This window comes from Centrocercus urophasianus, unplaced genomic scaffold (assembly GCF_019232065.1).
Source record: "Centrocercus urophasianus isolate 14NV4802_14NV808 unplaced genomic scaffold, USGS_Curo_1.0 seq_12, whole genome shotgun sequence".
Taxonomy (NCBI): Eukaryota; Metazoa; Chordata; class Aves; order Galliformes; family Phasianidae; genus Centrocercus; species Centrocercus urophasianus.
In genome coordinates, this window is record NW_024884364.1 from 38,775,886 (window position 1) to 38,792,252 (window position 16,367).

The 16,367-nt window shown below is 35.1% G+C and overlaps 1 protein-coding gene across 12 annotated transcripts in view; it reads left to right on the top strand.

The window, feature by feature from the left end:
* Positions 1 to 16,367, top strand: part of DMD (dystrophin) — a 979,751-nt gene that overhangs the window by 733,101 nt on the left and 230,283 nt on the right. For all 12 annotated transcript variants that reach the window (XM_042811110.1, XM_042811098.1, XM_042811099.1 and 9 more), the window contains one exon: positions 6,638 to 6,827. In XM_042811110.1, coding sequence (XP_042667044.1) covers positions 6,638 to 6,827 — 190 coding nt within the window. The remainder of the gene's footprint in view (positions 1 to 6,637; positions 6,828 to 16,367) is intronic.

Here is a 16,367-nt window from a genome sequence, read left to right on the forward strand (position 1 = left end):
AAAGCTTTCCTGGTTCCTTACCCAGAACAGTGAGAACCAAGAGCCTCTGGTTAAGAGTCAGCTACATCTGAACTCTGTTCTCTGGAGAAATTCAGATGCTGGTTTTGTAGCTCTGTCCTTAGGTGCACTTTGCAGCTTTCTTGTCTTTGCTACACAGAAGTCATTTCAAAGATGGAGTTATATACAGATAATATTATAAGAAGTCATTCTGTTAGCTTGGAATAACTATTTCAGATCATGAATTAGAGAATGGTTTTCAGAGTGTTCTGAAAAGAGTTTCCAGAGGCATTCCAGAGTTAATTTGATAATCAATCATGTATTAACATATAATAACTTTAATTGTCACTATAAAATATAAATTGCTGTGTTCTGGAAGGAAATTTCTCTAAGCAGAAGTCCAAAAATAACTTCATAGGGTTTATTTTGAATTTGTGTTTTAAAATGCTATCAAAGATGAGTTATTTTTAGGATTTCATGTTACATTTCTCAATTGAAAATTGGTAGTCATTTTCTCTTCATATCTGTGACATCTCTTACTGCTTCCACTCTGCCAGAGGTTAAATTATCCTACCTCTTTATGATTGCTTCATTATCAGTTCAAGTTAAAGGAGTTGAAGAAAAGTTAGTAGTAAGAGCTTAACTGTATTTTGTAAGAAAAATTAAATCTTACCATAAAGTTTTGTAGCTGCTTCTTTGTCAGAAAGAAGCAGAAGTGCTACGATCCTCATGGAAGAAGTGTAAACTGTTTCCATCATTAGTAGGCAGACGTATGTAACTCAAATTGTCCTCTGATAGCTGGCCCCAAAAAAAGAAAATTGAGGTAGCAGGGGTTTTTTGTTTTGTTTTGTTTTGTTTTTTCTTTTACTGTGTAGAATAGTAATGTCAAAAAGAAGAAAATACAGTTCTACACCAAGGCACATGAAGAGCAGAAGTAAACCTTTTACTGATGTTTTGCCAGCCGGTAGTCCAGGTTGTTTTATTTTACAACACAGTGCAATAACAGTAGATCACCACAGCCTGCAGATGGAAGTGTGATTTAGAGATCTGTTGAAGGTTGAATGATGCTGTATTTCTCCACTCTATCACCCTTAAAGAAACACCTGCGGAACATACATTTCTGTTAGTCCTTTATAAATATTTCTGTGGTCACTCTTCTGCAAGATGTTTCTGTAAGTGTTCTCTACAGTACATAGTCTAGTGTAAATTGGGCATAATGCACTGCACTTAACAGTTTCCTTTTAACTGAGCATCTAAAAACATTAAGCACTGACTCTTGACACATATGTTGTAAGGTAAATAAGGTAAATGTGAATGATTCATTTCAAGTATTTTAGGACTTCTTTATGTTAAGGGTGACAGAGTACTGGAATGGGCTGCCCAAACTAGAGGTCATGGAGTCTCCTTCTCTGGAGATACTCAGAACCCACAAGGACACTCTCCTGCTCAACCTCCTGTAAGGAACCTGCTATGATTATGTGATTTTGTGTAACACAATACAGATAATGTCAATTTTAATTAACTTAGTTAACTTTTAGTTAATTTAGTTAAAAATACAGTAACTTGCTTACAGACTTAAATATCATACAGACTGCAGATAACTTCATTTTTAACTTTTTTATCTTCTCAAGCACTTGTAAACAGCTGTATTTCAAAGTACAAGCTCTAAAAGTTCTTCCTGTTCTACCAGTGTCTTGCAGTGGAGGCTGCTATTTTTTTCAATCTTTGCTAACCTTTTTCTGTGAATACAGAGGTGCACACTTGCACATTTTGTGTGACTTACTTCATCTGAGATGCTTTCACTTTATTCCTGTTTGAAACTTTCAGCCAACACATTTGAAAAGAGCACCATGATTTCTGTTTAACAAAATGTGTGATAATCAGAATTGGTCAGTTCTCCATCACTGATGTCACTTGGTCTTAAAAATTGGTCCCCAGGCTAGACTGTGAACTATCTCATCTGTCTTTAATTGTGTAAATTTTAAGCTTCATAATATGTAAGTTAGTCATGTAACCTAGCAACGTAGTCAAGAGAAAAAAAAATTGACCTTGAATCTAGTTCAACAGATCTGTAGAGAGAGAGAGAGAGGGAGGAGGAGGAATTAAATTCCAGAAATGCTTGCCTCTGTGTTTTGCAGGGGGAGTGTTGTTGCCTGTCTTCTGAATGTCTAGATCAAAATAAGATGAATTCCACCATCAGTATTTCTCCCAGGGATATGATATTTTTGTATTGCAGTAGAACAGAGAAAAGAAGGATCATCTGGTTAAAAATCATTATTCCTTGAACATCTTACAGTATTGCAGCAGTATTTTGTAGTCTTTCTACCATTGAGTCGCTCTGCTTCTTGTTCTATTCTTACAGTTAGCAATCACTACAAAATTAAGCATGTTTTGATGTTACAAAGTAACAAGAAAACAGCTTTATTTTGCTTTTTTGAATAATTTCCTATTCAATATATGTATTTAAGTCTCTGCTATAATTTTATGTGGCACCTTACCACATGCTGGATTTTATATTCATCTTTATTCTTTATTTTTAGACCTTTTCTGTATTCTAAACTCATAATTTTGAAGTAATTAGAATGCCAAATAGAATGAAGCTTATTGATACACTGTAAAGTTATGAATGTAGGTGAATGCTAGGCTTAGCATAATTTAAAAAGCAAAGTACTAAATATTTTCTGGTGAGTGTATTAGGAAGTTTGTAGATAAGCAGAAGACTTTTGTAGTCTGAGAGTAAGATGGGCTGTAAGATTTCTGTGTATCGTAGAAGTACTAGTGGATTATTCATAATTAAAACCTCCTTTACTCAGATCAGTAAATTGCTGTATTTTGTAATGTAGTCTGTTTCTTTAAAAAAAATAAATCCTGATTTTGAGTAATACTTCTAATAATTCTTCCTTTCTATCTAATTTTTTGTATCTGTGCTTGTGTTCTTATGTATGGAGAAACTTCAAGTCCTGAGATACTCTTCTCTACTCCCCACCCCTCCATTTTTTTTTTTTTTTCCCTTAACTCCTCATTGTGTATTTGCAGGATATTGTTACTAGAGTTAGACTTGCTAATGTCTATAAGATGGATCAGAAGGAAGGTCCAAGAAACTACAGGCCTGTTAGCCTGACCTCAGTACTGGGGAAGATCATATAGCAGATCATTTGACTATGATAATGCAGTACCTCTGTGACAGCCAAAGGAACAGACCCAGCCAGCATAGGTTTATGAAAGGCAAGTCCTGCTTGACCAATCTCATCTCTTTCTATGACTTGGTGACCTGCCTGGTGGATGAGTGAATGGCTGTTGACATATTCTACCTAGACTTCAGCAAAGCTTTTGACTCTTCCTCTCACAGTATTCTTCTGGAGAAGCTGGCAGTGTGTGGCTTAGATGAGTGTACTCTTTGCTGGGTAAAGAACTGGCTAAATGGCCGGGCCCAGAGAATGGTGGTGAATGGAGTTAAATCCAGCTGACAAATGGTCATGAGTGGTGTTCCCCAGGGGTTGGTGCTAGAGCTTGTCCTCTTCAATATCTTTATTGATGACCTGAACAAGGGGGTTGGGTGCACCCTGAGTAAGCTTGCAGATGACACCAAGTTGGGAGAAAAGGTTGATCTGCCTGAGGGTAGGAAAGCCCTACAGAGGGATCTGGTTAGGCTGGATAGCTGGACTGAGGCCAATGGGATGAAGTTCAACAAGACCAATTGCCAACACCTGCCTTTTGGTCACAATAATAACCGTGCAATGCTACAGACTTTGGGCAGAGTGGCAGGAAAGCTGCATGGAAGTAAAGGACTCAGGGAGTACTGTTTGATACTCGGTTGAACATGAGCCAGCAGTGTGCCCAGGTGGCCAAGAAAGTCGATGGCATCCTGGGTTGTATCAGAAATAGTGTAGTCAGCAGAAGCGGGGAGGTGATTGTTCCTCCACACTCAGTAGTGGTGAGGCCATACCCAGAGTGCAGTGTTCAGTTTTGGGCCTCTCACTACAAGAAATACATTGAGGCCCTGTTGCACATCCAGAGAAGGGCAGTGAAGCTGTGAGGGATCTGGAGCATAGGTCTTACGGGGAGTGGTTTAGGGAACTGGGTTTGTTTCCTCTGTAGAAGAGGATGCTCAGGGAGAATTTATCGCTCTCTTCTCCACATCTTCTCCCAGGTAACATCGATAGGATGAGAGGTAATATTTTTAAGTTGCACCAGGTGAGGTTCAGATTGGATATTAGGAAAAAAATATTCTCAGAAAGACTGGTGAGATATTGGAACAGGCTGCCCATGTAGACGGTGGAGTCACTGTCCCTGGAGGTGTTCAAGAAACATGGAGAAGTGGCACTGAGGGACATGGGTCAGTGGGCATGGTGGGGATGGGCTGATGATTGGACTAGACGATCTTGGAGGTTTTTTCCAACATGAATGATTCTATGATTCTGATTCGATTGCTTGGTGGCTTGTAAGTTACAACGTGCCTTTAATGTTTTGAAGAACTTGAATGTGAAGAAACTGTTTTGCCTGATTTTGCAAAGGCTTTATGTGCTGATATTATCTATTACATGCTTCAAATTGAATTAGAATAGCAGTATAAAGCATATCTTAGAATAGAACTGTGCTGTGAAAAACTGGATAAAACATTTTTGGTTTATGTACATTAAACAAATGGGATGCTATTTTTGAACTGAACATTATTACAGTCAACGTATTCCAGGGAAAAGATTTTGTGGATCTTATTGTATTTTTTTCTTTTCTGTGTTTATTCTGATTTAATGCATTTTGGTGTAGATAGCTATGATATCTATGAAATTATGTTTTTAGTTTAATAAAAGATCAGACTTTTTTAATAGCAGTTGTTACGAATATGAATAGTGGCTTAAGCACAAACCTGCTTTATATACATAGAAAATAAATTTGAGCAAGAGATGTCTTCCACTATTCTGAAGCTGTATTTCACTCTCATCTTAAGAGACCCCTGGGGACGTATTCTAATACATGCTATGTTGTACCAGGCTGGAAGACAGTTCTTACGTAGACAATTCTTGTAGTTGGTGACAGGTGAATCTGAGATCAAAGTCCAGTCAGTGTCTTAAGTTTTAAACTATCTGTGAATGACTTTGTAGCTTGAAGAGAGATGGGACATTCAATAGCTTTCTCAGTTTTTGAATAAAATAAAATCCAAGAATAAATTACTTTTCTCATAAGATGTTTGAGAAGAATGACTAAGATCGTGAAGGATGAAAAATATGGCAGAAATGAGGTAGCTATTGTGAAACTGTCTGTTAGTGTGGTTTGCTTGTCTAAATGAAATGAAGCGATTGTCCTCTTCTGTACTTCGACTGACTGAATTTTTCTGTTCTTACATTTTCTGTTGCATCCTACATATATGTTTGTTAGAAAAACATGTTCTTAGAGACAATTGGCAAATCTCGTCTCATTTTTTAAGTTATTTTCTAACATTAGCTAATACAGTAGCTTTTAGTATGATAGTAGTAGTTCTTGGAGTTTACTATCTCTGCAGGACAAGAAAACACAATTTCAAATGGAGATTAAAACTTAAGAACTTCTCAGTCCCATCTATAAAGTTATGATGAATTGCCACCTTATAAATTTTATATCTGATGAACTTGTATCTTAGTGTCTACCTGGACAACTGTAACTACATTACAAATCCATCTAGAAATACCCAGATCACCATATATGTCTGGACTAAATATTGGTGTGTATCAAATTGCATTCATTCCACATGAAGTAGCGTAAATTATCATGTAGTTTTACTAAGTGTTGTTTGGGCTTCAGAAAGTACTCAGTCATCATACTGTACAAACATACATGTAATACTGTGGCGACATAGCCGTGACAAACTCACAGTAATGAACAGTGTATTATACTTTTTCTCTTCTCTAAATCCTTATTTAGATCAAGTTTAATGTAAAATCTTCGTGTGTCCATGTAGGATGCCTACCTTCCACAGTAATGCTGATACAACACAAATACACGAAAAGATTTGACAGCACCAGAATTGCTGGGGCTTTTGGATTACTTGCCCAGTTTACATCTTAGGTTCTCACCAAAGAGTGTTTGTCTTCGCATTTAAAAACTCTCTTTTATCACATAACTGATATTTTGCAATTCATATCTCATTCATATTTTTAAAAATTAGAAAATAGTAGCACCTTTTTAGTGTTATTAGGGCATAAGCTGTTGAATGCAATTTCCACAGACTTCAAGCCTTAAAAACTAATAATTAAATTCATCACACTATTCAGAGGCCAGGAACTATTTTGTGCTTTCTAAAAATAAACAGGCTTCACTACAGTACTCCTAATGACAAATGAGAAAACAATCTTTTATAAAAACAGTAGGGTATTTTTTTTATATTGTGTATTTTTCAAGTATGATTTTTTCGAACAATGAAGTAGCTATTTCCTTGGCTTTTAGTTATTTCTTCTAAGAAGAAAAGATTTAAAAAGAAAACACGAACAGCCTCTACCTGCCAAAAGCACAGTATGAGTATATCACTGTAACTAACCTATCTGCAGACACTTATCTTGATTCATAAGAGAAATATGCACAGTGTGTCTTTGTTATATTTTTTATTTAATATTTGATGCTTGTTTTCTTCCTCTGTGTGCTGCATTTGACTTTTTGTATTGCACAGGGTTAGTGAACGTGAAGCTGCACTGGAATCAGCCCTACTGATGTTGCAGGAATTCTACCTGGATCTTGAAAAGTTCCTCGCATGGCTTACAGAAGCTGAAACAACTGCTAATGTCCTGCAGGATGCTACACGCAAAGAAAAGACACTAGAAGATCCCCAGATGGTTCGGGAGCTCATGAAACAGTGGCAGGTAAGTCAGGTGCTTCAGTTCAGAGGCATGTCTGTTATCCAACGAGACTTTTTTTCCCCAGTGTGCAGCTACTCAACAAAATCGAAATAGTACTGAAAAAAAAAATCTGACTGCTGCTAACCCTTAAGTGTTGCTTTGTTGGAGAGATCTAAGGTCAGTTACACTGATTCTATCTGACATCTTTCAGCATATATTGAATTTGAAGTGGTGTCTTGAAGTACAGATCAGAAAGGAAACTTTGTTGAAGTGGGTGCTTAGTTTAGTGTTTTTATCTAATAAAAATGAATTATTCTGCCACGTTACAGTCTTGAACTGAGCAAATGACAGAGATGAGAGTTTCTTAAGCATTTCTGATATTTATAGAGATTACATGAATAGTTTCAAGTTTATTCTGTGTAGCTTAACTGAATTAGTTTTCATCCATTACTTTCAAATGTGTTAAATGTTAATCAGGTGTTTGGCTGATCATTGTCACCATTTTCTGTGACAATAACAAAAAGAGATAACAATAAAAATTGCCATAGAGAGTATCTGGACAATTTTCAGAGAGTTGTTCTGTGAGAACCAAAAATCTTAATAAAGAGAGTAAATGATGTATTTGGTGTTCGAGAGAATTCAGAGGAGAAAGAAGAATAAATTATGTGATGGTGCTCTTCAGGATCTGTTGTTATACTTTCGTTATACTGTCCTCATTATTATTGAGAGGAATGTGTGTATGTCTGCATGAGTTCTTAAATATCTTAAATATCAGGTTAACTGGCTGTTTTAGAGGGCAGGATCCTATCAAACAAATTAGATGATTTTTATGTTGACAAACCTGATATTCCAGTCAGTGAAGACTCTGTTTTTTGGTTTATTTCTGAAAAACATAATGTGCAAAATCATATTTATAAGTGGTTATATGCATAGTAAATGGAAGTATTACTACCTTCTTTTGGCACTATTGTATTAACCCATGGTTTTAACTCTATGACTGAACTGCTGCTGAATTCTGTTATGCTAGAGTTTTGAACCAATTGTCGTGGTGTTGTACAGAAGCAAGATCTGAGCCATTTTTAATGGTGAGTTTTCTTTATAATAGTTGTACTATACACTTAGACATCTGAAGTCTCCATGTATTTCTGAATTCAGTTGGCATGAACCCAGAGAGCGGGTTTGTGTGGATAATAGTGCTCTCCTGAGCAGTTAATCTTCAGTACAAGCTGTCTTTTTCTATTTTGTAGATTAGGTTTGGTGGTATTAAAACAATGGAGTTATCAGGTATTTGCCAAAGTTTTTTTTTGTTTTTCCCATATGATCACTGAAAAATGGATTATTGGTCAAAAAAAGAGATTCCTAAAAATTTAGGTCAGAGTTTTGTTCTTGAATGTACTGGAGCTTTGTAGACCTGTTTATCCATCTAGTAACTAAAGTTCCATCTAGTAACTTTTTTTTGTAAATTTCCATATAGGTAACGTCCACATCCATAGACAAAAGGAAAAATAAATGTGTACAAGTCCTTCCCCTCAAAAATAAAAGCATAAAAATAGCTACAATTCCATCATGTAAATAATTGCTTTGGACTGTAAGCTTTTTTTCTCTTTTATGCTCTTAAATTGAGATGTAAGATGAAAATTTTGTTTTTTTCCTTTCCCTATTTTTGGTATGTAAGTATCAAGTCTTCTAAAGAAAGAAAGATAAAAACTACACTGCAGCTGCCATTTCATTTCTAAAAAGCTAGAATCTTTCTGTTCACTAACCTTGGCTGTACGAGAAAAAATATATATCTTTAAAGAAATATTAGTATGCTGAGGGGAAAAAAAAAAAAAAAAAAAAAAAGCAGCAGTTCTACTGTCTTTTGTTTCTAAAAGATTCATATGTATGTGTCCAGCAGTAGCACAAAACATATGGGCTTTGGGTTAGAATTGGTAATTAAAGGAGCAAATATTTTGACAGTGGTGGTTTTTTAAATTCTTTGTATCTTCGTATTGATCTGCGTCTGTTAGATGGACCTGGTTTTCTTCCTGTGTTATCTGCCTATCTCGGTTTTTGTCAGCCTCTTTATGTCATTCTTAAGCCTCCCGAAGAAATCTCATAATTCACAAGCAGAAGTGGTTTGCAAATGCCCTTCTCCTGAATGGAGCCTGATTGCTATCTTTCTAATAGCTGGTAGAATTGTCTTGTTTCATTTTTTTTATGAAGCCAGAATAATCCAAGCCAGGATATTAAAGAGTGGGAATTTTTACTCGTGTATGTAGATAACTCATTGAATCAACAAGAAAAGCAGAAAACTCAGAAATACATTACAGGAGAATTAAGTAATTAGAGAGAAAGAATTTGGTCCAAAACAGCAGAGAGTATATTATAATGATCATTGCAAAAAGATCCTGCAAGGAAGATTTGCAGCCATACTGCTGTCTGTGCCATTGGAGATATGTCTGTAAATATACATGTTTATACGTATCTAAATCGTCCCAGAGAGCTGCCCAGTACGTGTCTTCCTTGTGCCCTACCCAAGTGTAGGAAAGGCTTGAACTGCTTTCAGCTACAGTTGCATTTTTCCAATTGACTCTTGGTTTTCCACTTGAAATCAGATCTATATATTTTTTTTCTCTCACCAGGTAGGCCAGGTGCAGATCGTAGGAGTGAAAAACAGAATAGGTAGTTTCTGATTAAAGATCACCATCTCCCAATCTTTTGAAAGAAAGTTTGACTATTTAGGCTTATGGAGTTTATAGAAGTTACACTTAAGTGTGATAGATGCAGTTAGATTTGCAGTCTTGTTCTTCATGAAGTTGCATGGACATGCAGACTGTGAAAATATGTGCGATGAGATGTTACAATTCTGAATTAATTTGCTATTTTTAGGCAGTAGATGTAAATCAGTGCTTTGATGAACAATGTTACCTACAAATAATGAAAAAAAACTAAATTTGTGAGCTCAGTAGTAGCTTTATCTCCTTGTCACTAAAGATATTTATTTGTCTTACCCTTGGTGATCTATCAGCTTTTTGCTTTACATTCTCATTGTTATTATGAAAATAATGTTTTGCTGCCCTGAAAGCACAGCAGGAATTGTTTGTACTGGAAAAATCTCTCATTTCTGAGCGTTTCCTTTTCTTTACACATTAGAAACAATTTGATCAAATGTCACTAATATTCATCTTCCCCTGATGCTCAGCACTTCATTCATTAGCACAGGGAAAAGGTGAGGCTTACATAACCACTTTTTAATTACATGATGATGTATATTATATCAAATGGTTGCACTATAAATACTTGGTTTGCTTATGTAAGCTTGTATTTCTATGCATCACCTGTCTGAATTGACTGCAATGTAGTAATTGAGGTGATTCACACTTTCAAAACACTTTCTGGGAGGATTTTCAAGGATAAAAACCAGTTTCTTCAAAGAGTTGAATGATTATGTGCTGATTTGTATTGTCTAATTTAAATGTATCATGTGTCCCTATCAGGCCTTATTTGATATATAAATATGTGGGAGAGATGAAAATAATGAATTTTCCTTTTCATTTTCATATTTCTAAGAGATACAAATTCTCAACTGTGTTAATTACTCCTCCCATTCATCTTTACAGAAATAATTCTATGTGACATTTTATACAGGTTATTAAATACTAAATGTAATTTTTACATCGTTGTGGATTTATCTTAGTATTTTATGAATGCAGTCACTTTATATTAAGCCTGTAGGTGAATTTACTTATGTATTTTATCACTGAAATTTGTCAAAGAATACTGCACATAAACCTATTTTAACAGTAACTAGAGTGTGCTTCTATTCTGTTTACAGATTACCGGATATATCCAAAGTAATCTACAGTGTTGACTGATAAAGATTACAAGTATGACAACCTAAGATAAATGAGGCAGTCTTAATAGCTTCGGCTTGGAACGTGTATCAATTTTTACCATCTTCATGCTCACTTAACCTATGATCTAGATGGTTTTCCATCAGATTCAGGAGTTTTGGTGTTAATAAGAAGAAAAATATGTAGTGCTGTAAGTTACACTTAAAAATGTGCAGTATGAAGAGTAACAATATTTTTCCACAGTAGCTAAAACAAGGTACATGAACTTCAGGCAAAGCTTTATTGGTGTGTTTGTTTTTTTTTTTGCTTTCCTGTTTCTATCAATACTTCAGAGGTGTTTGGCTATTCTTACTATTTCCAAGCAACTGTTTTCTCAACAGTACAAAGATGAAGTAGATACACATTCCTCACTCTACTCTTTTAAAAAGCAGAACAGATATTTTAAGAAAATAAAATTTTGCAACTCAATTCCATAACTTACTTATGATTGCTCATCACACTTAATTTTATTAGGTGGTGTACAAATTAGGTCATGACTAATAGAGAAAAGTATTTGTAGCATTCTTACTCAGATCAGTTGACTTAATTAGTAATTACTTGATAGTAATTAATTTTCTGATGCTTCCAGTCTAGATTCTGAGATACTTATTCACTTTTGCTTGAAATCATGCTCTGAAAACTGAAAATCAAGCATGATCATCTTATCTCATGTTTTTTCTTTTTTAAATCTAATACTCCATATTTACCTATTACACCAGCCAGATACCAATTCTGAAATATAGTCTTCTCCACAGGAAATGTAATAGCAATAGTCAGACACATCCTACTCCATCAGAAGTAGAAGATAAATCCCTAAATACAGTTCTTGTTGCAAGTGCTATGACAGCCTTATCCGATACAGGGCAAAATACTGTCTCAAAGTATCAAAAGTTACGGTATGGATTTTGTGAAATACTTACATAATGCTATTTTTTAAATGCCTTGTCAATAAGTGTTCATTTTATTAATTGGTGGAGGATGATCATTTCTTTGTTGTTAAAAGCAAAGATCAAACTGATCAAATGAAAACTCTATGAACATATGAACAGTTTCAGTTTTGATAGTCACAGCTCTCTTGAGCAGCAAGAAGACTCCCTCATAGCCAATTAATGTTTAGTGGCTCTGGAGCTTATGAAGGGAGGAATAAGAAGGATTCAGGCTCTTCTCAGTGGTTCCCAATGACAGGACAAATGGCAGTGGGCACAATCTGAAACACTGAAGGTTCCATAAGGAAAAACAAAACTAGAGTGGTCAAATCACAAAACGTCATCCAGAGGCTTTGTGTTGTCTCCATTCTTGAATATCTACAAAATCTAGCTGGACATGGCTTGAAGCAGCCTGCCACAAGCAGTGGGGTTAGAACAGATGACCTCCAGGGATGCCTCCCTGTCTTAAGTGTTTTTGAGATCTCTGGTCTGATTGTGTACAATCACTGTCATACAGTCAATCATTCTGCAGACTAATTAATTTTTACATAAATATACAAATGGAAAAGTAATAACATGGAAAAGTAAATTATCTCTCAATAAGAGAGTAAGAAAATAAAAATTCTTCTTACTGTTTTATAAGATAATTTTGTAATGGTTTCCCAGGAGTTCATGAATAATCTGTATAAATGAGTGAGGAGAAAAAGCAGATAATAAAAAGAAATGAAGGAGAAGGAAGGAGAATAAAAATAATTACATTTTTTTTAATGACTCATTACTAGAAACTGATGGCAGACTGAAAGGTGAAAGCTAAATGTGAGAGATGAAACTAGAAAAAGCATTTTTCAGAGCACCATAAATTAAATTTGGGTTTTCTTCTTTTATGCGTGGAATCAAACTCCACAACCTTTTTCCTCCAAGAGCTTTTCTCTTAATCTATTACTCTTACATAATTTCCCCAGAAGTCATCATTCAGTTGCAAAATGTGACATGCTTGAAATAATATTTTTTTGAATGATATTTACCTTGGCACTGTTTATTTGAATTGGTACCTTCAGAAAAGGAAGTAGGGACTGTTAGCATAATTCTAGTTCTTGCAGCCTACAGTCTTTGTAGTTAAGGCTACTCACATTAAGCTCCTAGTTTGCTAGTAGGACAATATACTTTGTTTAAAAACAAATGAACAACAACAACAAAAGAGAAAAGAAAAATAGTTTTTTGTGTTAATAGCTTTATTTGTAATGGAATGGATTGGATGGAGAGGAAAGAAGTAGTTCACAAAATAAGGTAGCACTGAAAATGTGTAGGTCTGTACTATATACAAATGTGCTCCTGAAGAGCAAGACAAGGATCGTATCTATGTTCAGTCAGGTTCTCTGGTGTTACTTTTCATTTTTATTTTATGAACCATAGATAGATGTAATAGATGCATTACTCCAGTAGAATAAATGGCCAAGTAGTTTAATGTCTTACCTCTCAACTACAATATGATTAATGTACTGATATAAAGGCGTAGAGATAAGAACATTATTGGTTCAAAGAATATATAATACATAATGTTGTAAAAACAGTTAGAAGTGGTAAAATCAGTGAGATGCATTATGCACAGATTATGTTTGACGCTTGATGTTTAAAAAAAATAAATAAGATGCACATATGGGTAATTCTTTCAAATGCATTCCAGTGATCAATTCTGAAAATCAGTTCAGTTGTTTGTTTATATTACTACAGTTTGTCATCTGCATTGGGCTTCCTGGTCTGTACTGTCTTTTTCCTTCTTTGAGAAGTAGGTCTTATTAAAAATACTGCTTAACAGCACAGCATGTGGTCAAGCAGCATCTTAAAATTTTGATATAGCGGTATTCTTGCTATCTTTTGAGACTGTGATTTTGCTTGATTCAAATAACAGTGGCAATTTCAGTGTTGTTTCTGTATCGTGATGATCTTTGTTATGGGAAAAGATTTGAAAAAAAGAGTTTTCAGGGCACAGAGGGGATACCATCGATAAAAGCTGAAAAATGAAGCAGCTGTGTAAAGTTATTTCATGGTGCTGTGTTAGTGGGAAGCTGAATAAACTCGCAGAGAGTTTTTAGATGCTGATTCTCAGTGGGGAAGGAAGTGGCACAGCTGTTGTTCTTAACTGGCTATATAAGAGTGGCTCGGAAAGCAACATGAAAACAGAGACATAGATGTTGTCACTTTATTATCATCATCATCATTATCATTATTTTACTAGTCAGGCTTCATTTTTACTGGTTTGGTTTGGGCAGTCTTAATTATAAAAGTAGTAAATGGATTGAAGCTGAAACTTAGTGGATATAGCAGTGTATGTTATGCTGCTTCTTGCATCTCTGTCTCTGAACTGTCCTGAAATCAGAATAAAACCTTAATCAATGCTGTTTTTCTTTCAGCAGGTAAAATGATTACTTTACTATGATCTTAAAAGTTATTCCTAGGGAAAATAATCAACTCTTAATTGACAGAAATCTCACATACATTGTTAGTGTTTGTAAGCAAGAACAAAGAAATTTCTCATTTAATTTCCTAATTTATGTGTACTATCACTGTTAAATTAGAAGAAAAATCCTATTTGTCAAATGTGTTAAATAACATATGATTACTTGACTTACAGTTTTTCTCTTAAAAAGTATATTGAGCACACTAGCAGAATGGTCCTTAAAATGTATTTGAATTATATAAAGAATTAACAAAGAAGGAAAAAATGAGATCTACTCTTAATTCTCCTCAGATAAACATTAAAAAAATGGGGAAAAAAACCACAAAAACCAGGAGAACCCAAGAACCCATGTGCCTCTTTTTTGTTAATTCTTACTAAGTTAATAATTATATTAAATATTGCTGTCTCAAAGCATATTTTGAGCTTTGAGAATAAAACCAGGACTTAAGCATGAGTTGTTCAGTATTCTAATAAGTAGGAAAAGATTATATCAAACACAGGGACATCACTCTTTACATCCCTTCTTTTAATAGTGAAACTTCAGGAAGAATTTCCAGATGTCCTTGGAACTCCATGAATTTTTTTTACAGAAGACAGCTACTTTGCAAAAGATCAGTCAGTAAGAGTAGCATCTTAAAATAAAAACAGTATTATAATTGAACTGCCTAGGGTGTAGCTATATAGATATATATGTTTTAATCCATAACATATATTTTGATCAAATTTCCTCTTTCTCATCTGTCATGCTCTGGTTTGTGTTGAGTAAGTCTTACAGCATGTGAAATTGACTTGCATGAAACCTGAAGATTGTACTTGGTAATATAGTCATTGCCTTAGTAGTTGCCAGTGTTGTAATAGAAATAATCATAGAATCATAGAATTGCTCAGGTTGAAAAAGACCTTAAAGATCATCAAGTCCAACCACAACCTAACCATCCTATCCTAACTCTAACAACCCTCCTCTAAATCATGTCCCTGAGCACCACATCCAAACGGTTTTTCAACACATCCAGGGATGATGACTCAACCACCTCCCTGGGGAGAAAGGCATGCATGCTATCACTGTTGCAAATCAACACTTTGTTATTCCTACAAGCAACATAAAGAATCAATTTTCAAACCCTACAAGCCCTAAACACAGATTTTTCAAATATGTATTAGGTAAAAAAGCTTCTGTAGTATCAAGTGTGAGATTGCATTGTATATTAGAGGAGAGCATGGAGAATCACAGGTCAGATGGTTTGCAGTTGTTAACGAAAAAAAAATCGATAAATTAGGTCCGAATTCTTTCGTGTTCTTCTGGCCTTACAATTTTCTTAGTATATAACATCCCTATGCAGGCCCTTCTAAAACAAGATCCCCCAAATGCAATGAAGAGAGCATGAATGGGCTGTTTTGTGGCCTGTGTTGAACCCATGCCATGTTTCAGTGTAACCCAATAAATTGAAGGGAAAGGAATAAAATTGAGTGGCTAGCAAAACTTTGAAGATTTTTGCCGATTGGTCTTCTGCAATCATTGGCACTCACTGGCACTCACTGTTCTCTCATTTAGATCTCATTGTTCACAACACATTTATTTGAAAAGCGAATAATCAATTAGAACTCTGTACACACACAAAAAAACAGTAGTTTTTAACTTCTTTTTTTTAATCTGATGATTAAAATACTATAATACACTATAAAAAACATATAGTTGACATGCACAGAATCTTTGGTTAATGGGACCAGATGTATATCTTCCCAAGACAGGTGAAAATAGAAATGTTTGTGCTGTGATTATTAACATTTTAGTATAGAAAGCATAAATGATACAGAATGCATAAATGAGGATAAATTTTGTCGTAGGGCAGATATCTTCATGAGTATTTCAGAAGGCAGGCAACTTAAAGACAAAAAGTAAAGAATAAAATAAAATCATAAATGCTTTTCAGAGCCAAGTTCTGCATACTTAACAAAAGGTTTTAGGATTGTAATGAGAAAAATGCTACAAGCTTCTCAAGCTTCTCCTTTTTATAACATTGAAGAAGAGCTTATAGCTCCATGTATCTCACGCAATTCAGTAGATTTCTAAATAGGACAATTCCTTTGAGGAGGTAGAAGAGACCAAAACAAGACCAAGTTCTGGGTCCTGCACTTTGACCACAGCAGCCCCAGACAACATTACAGGCTTGGGGAGGAGTGCCTGGAAGACTGTGTAGGGGAAATGCACCTGAGAGTATTGGTCGACACTTGGCTGAACCTGAGCCAGCAGTGTAGTGAGATGGCCAAGAAAGCCAATGGTAACCTGGCTTGTATCAGAAACAGT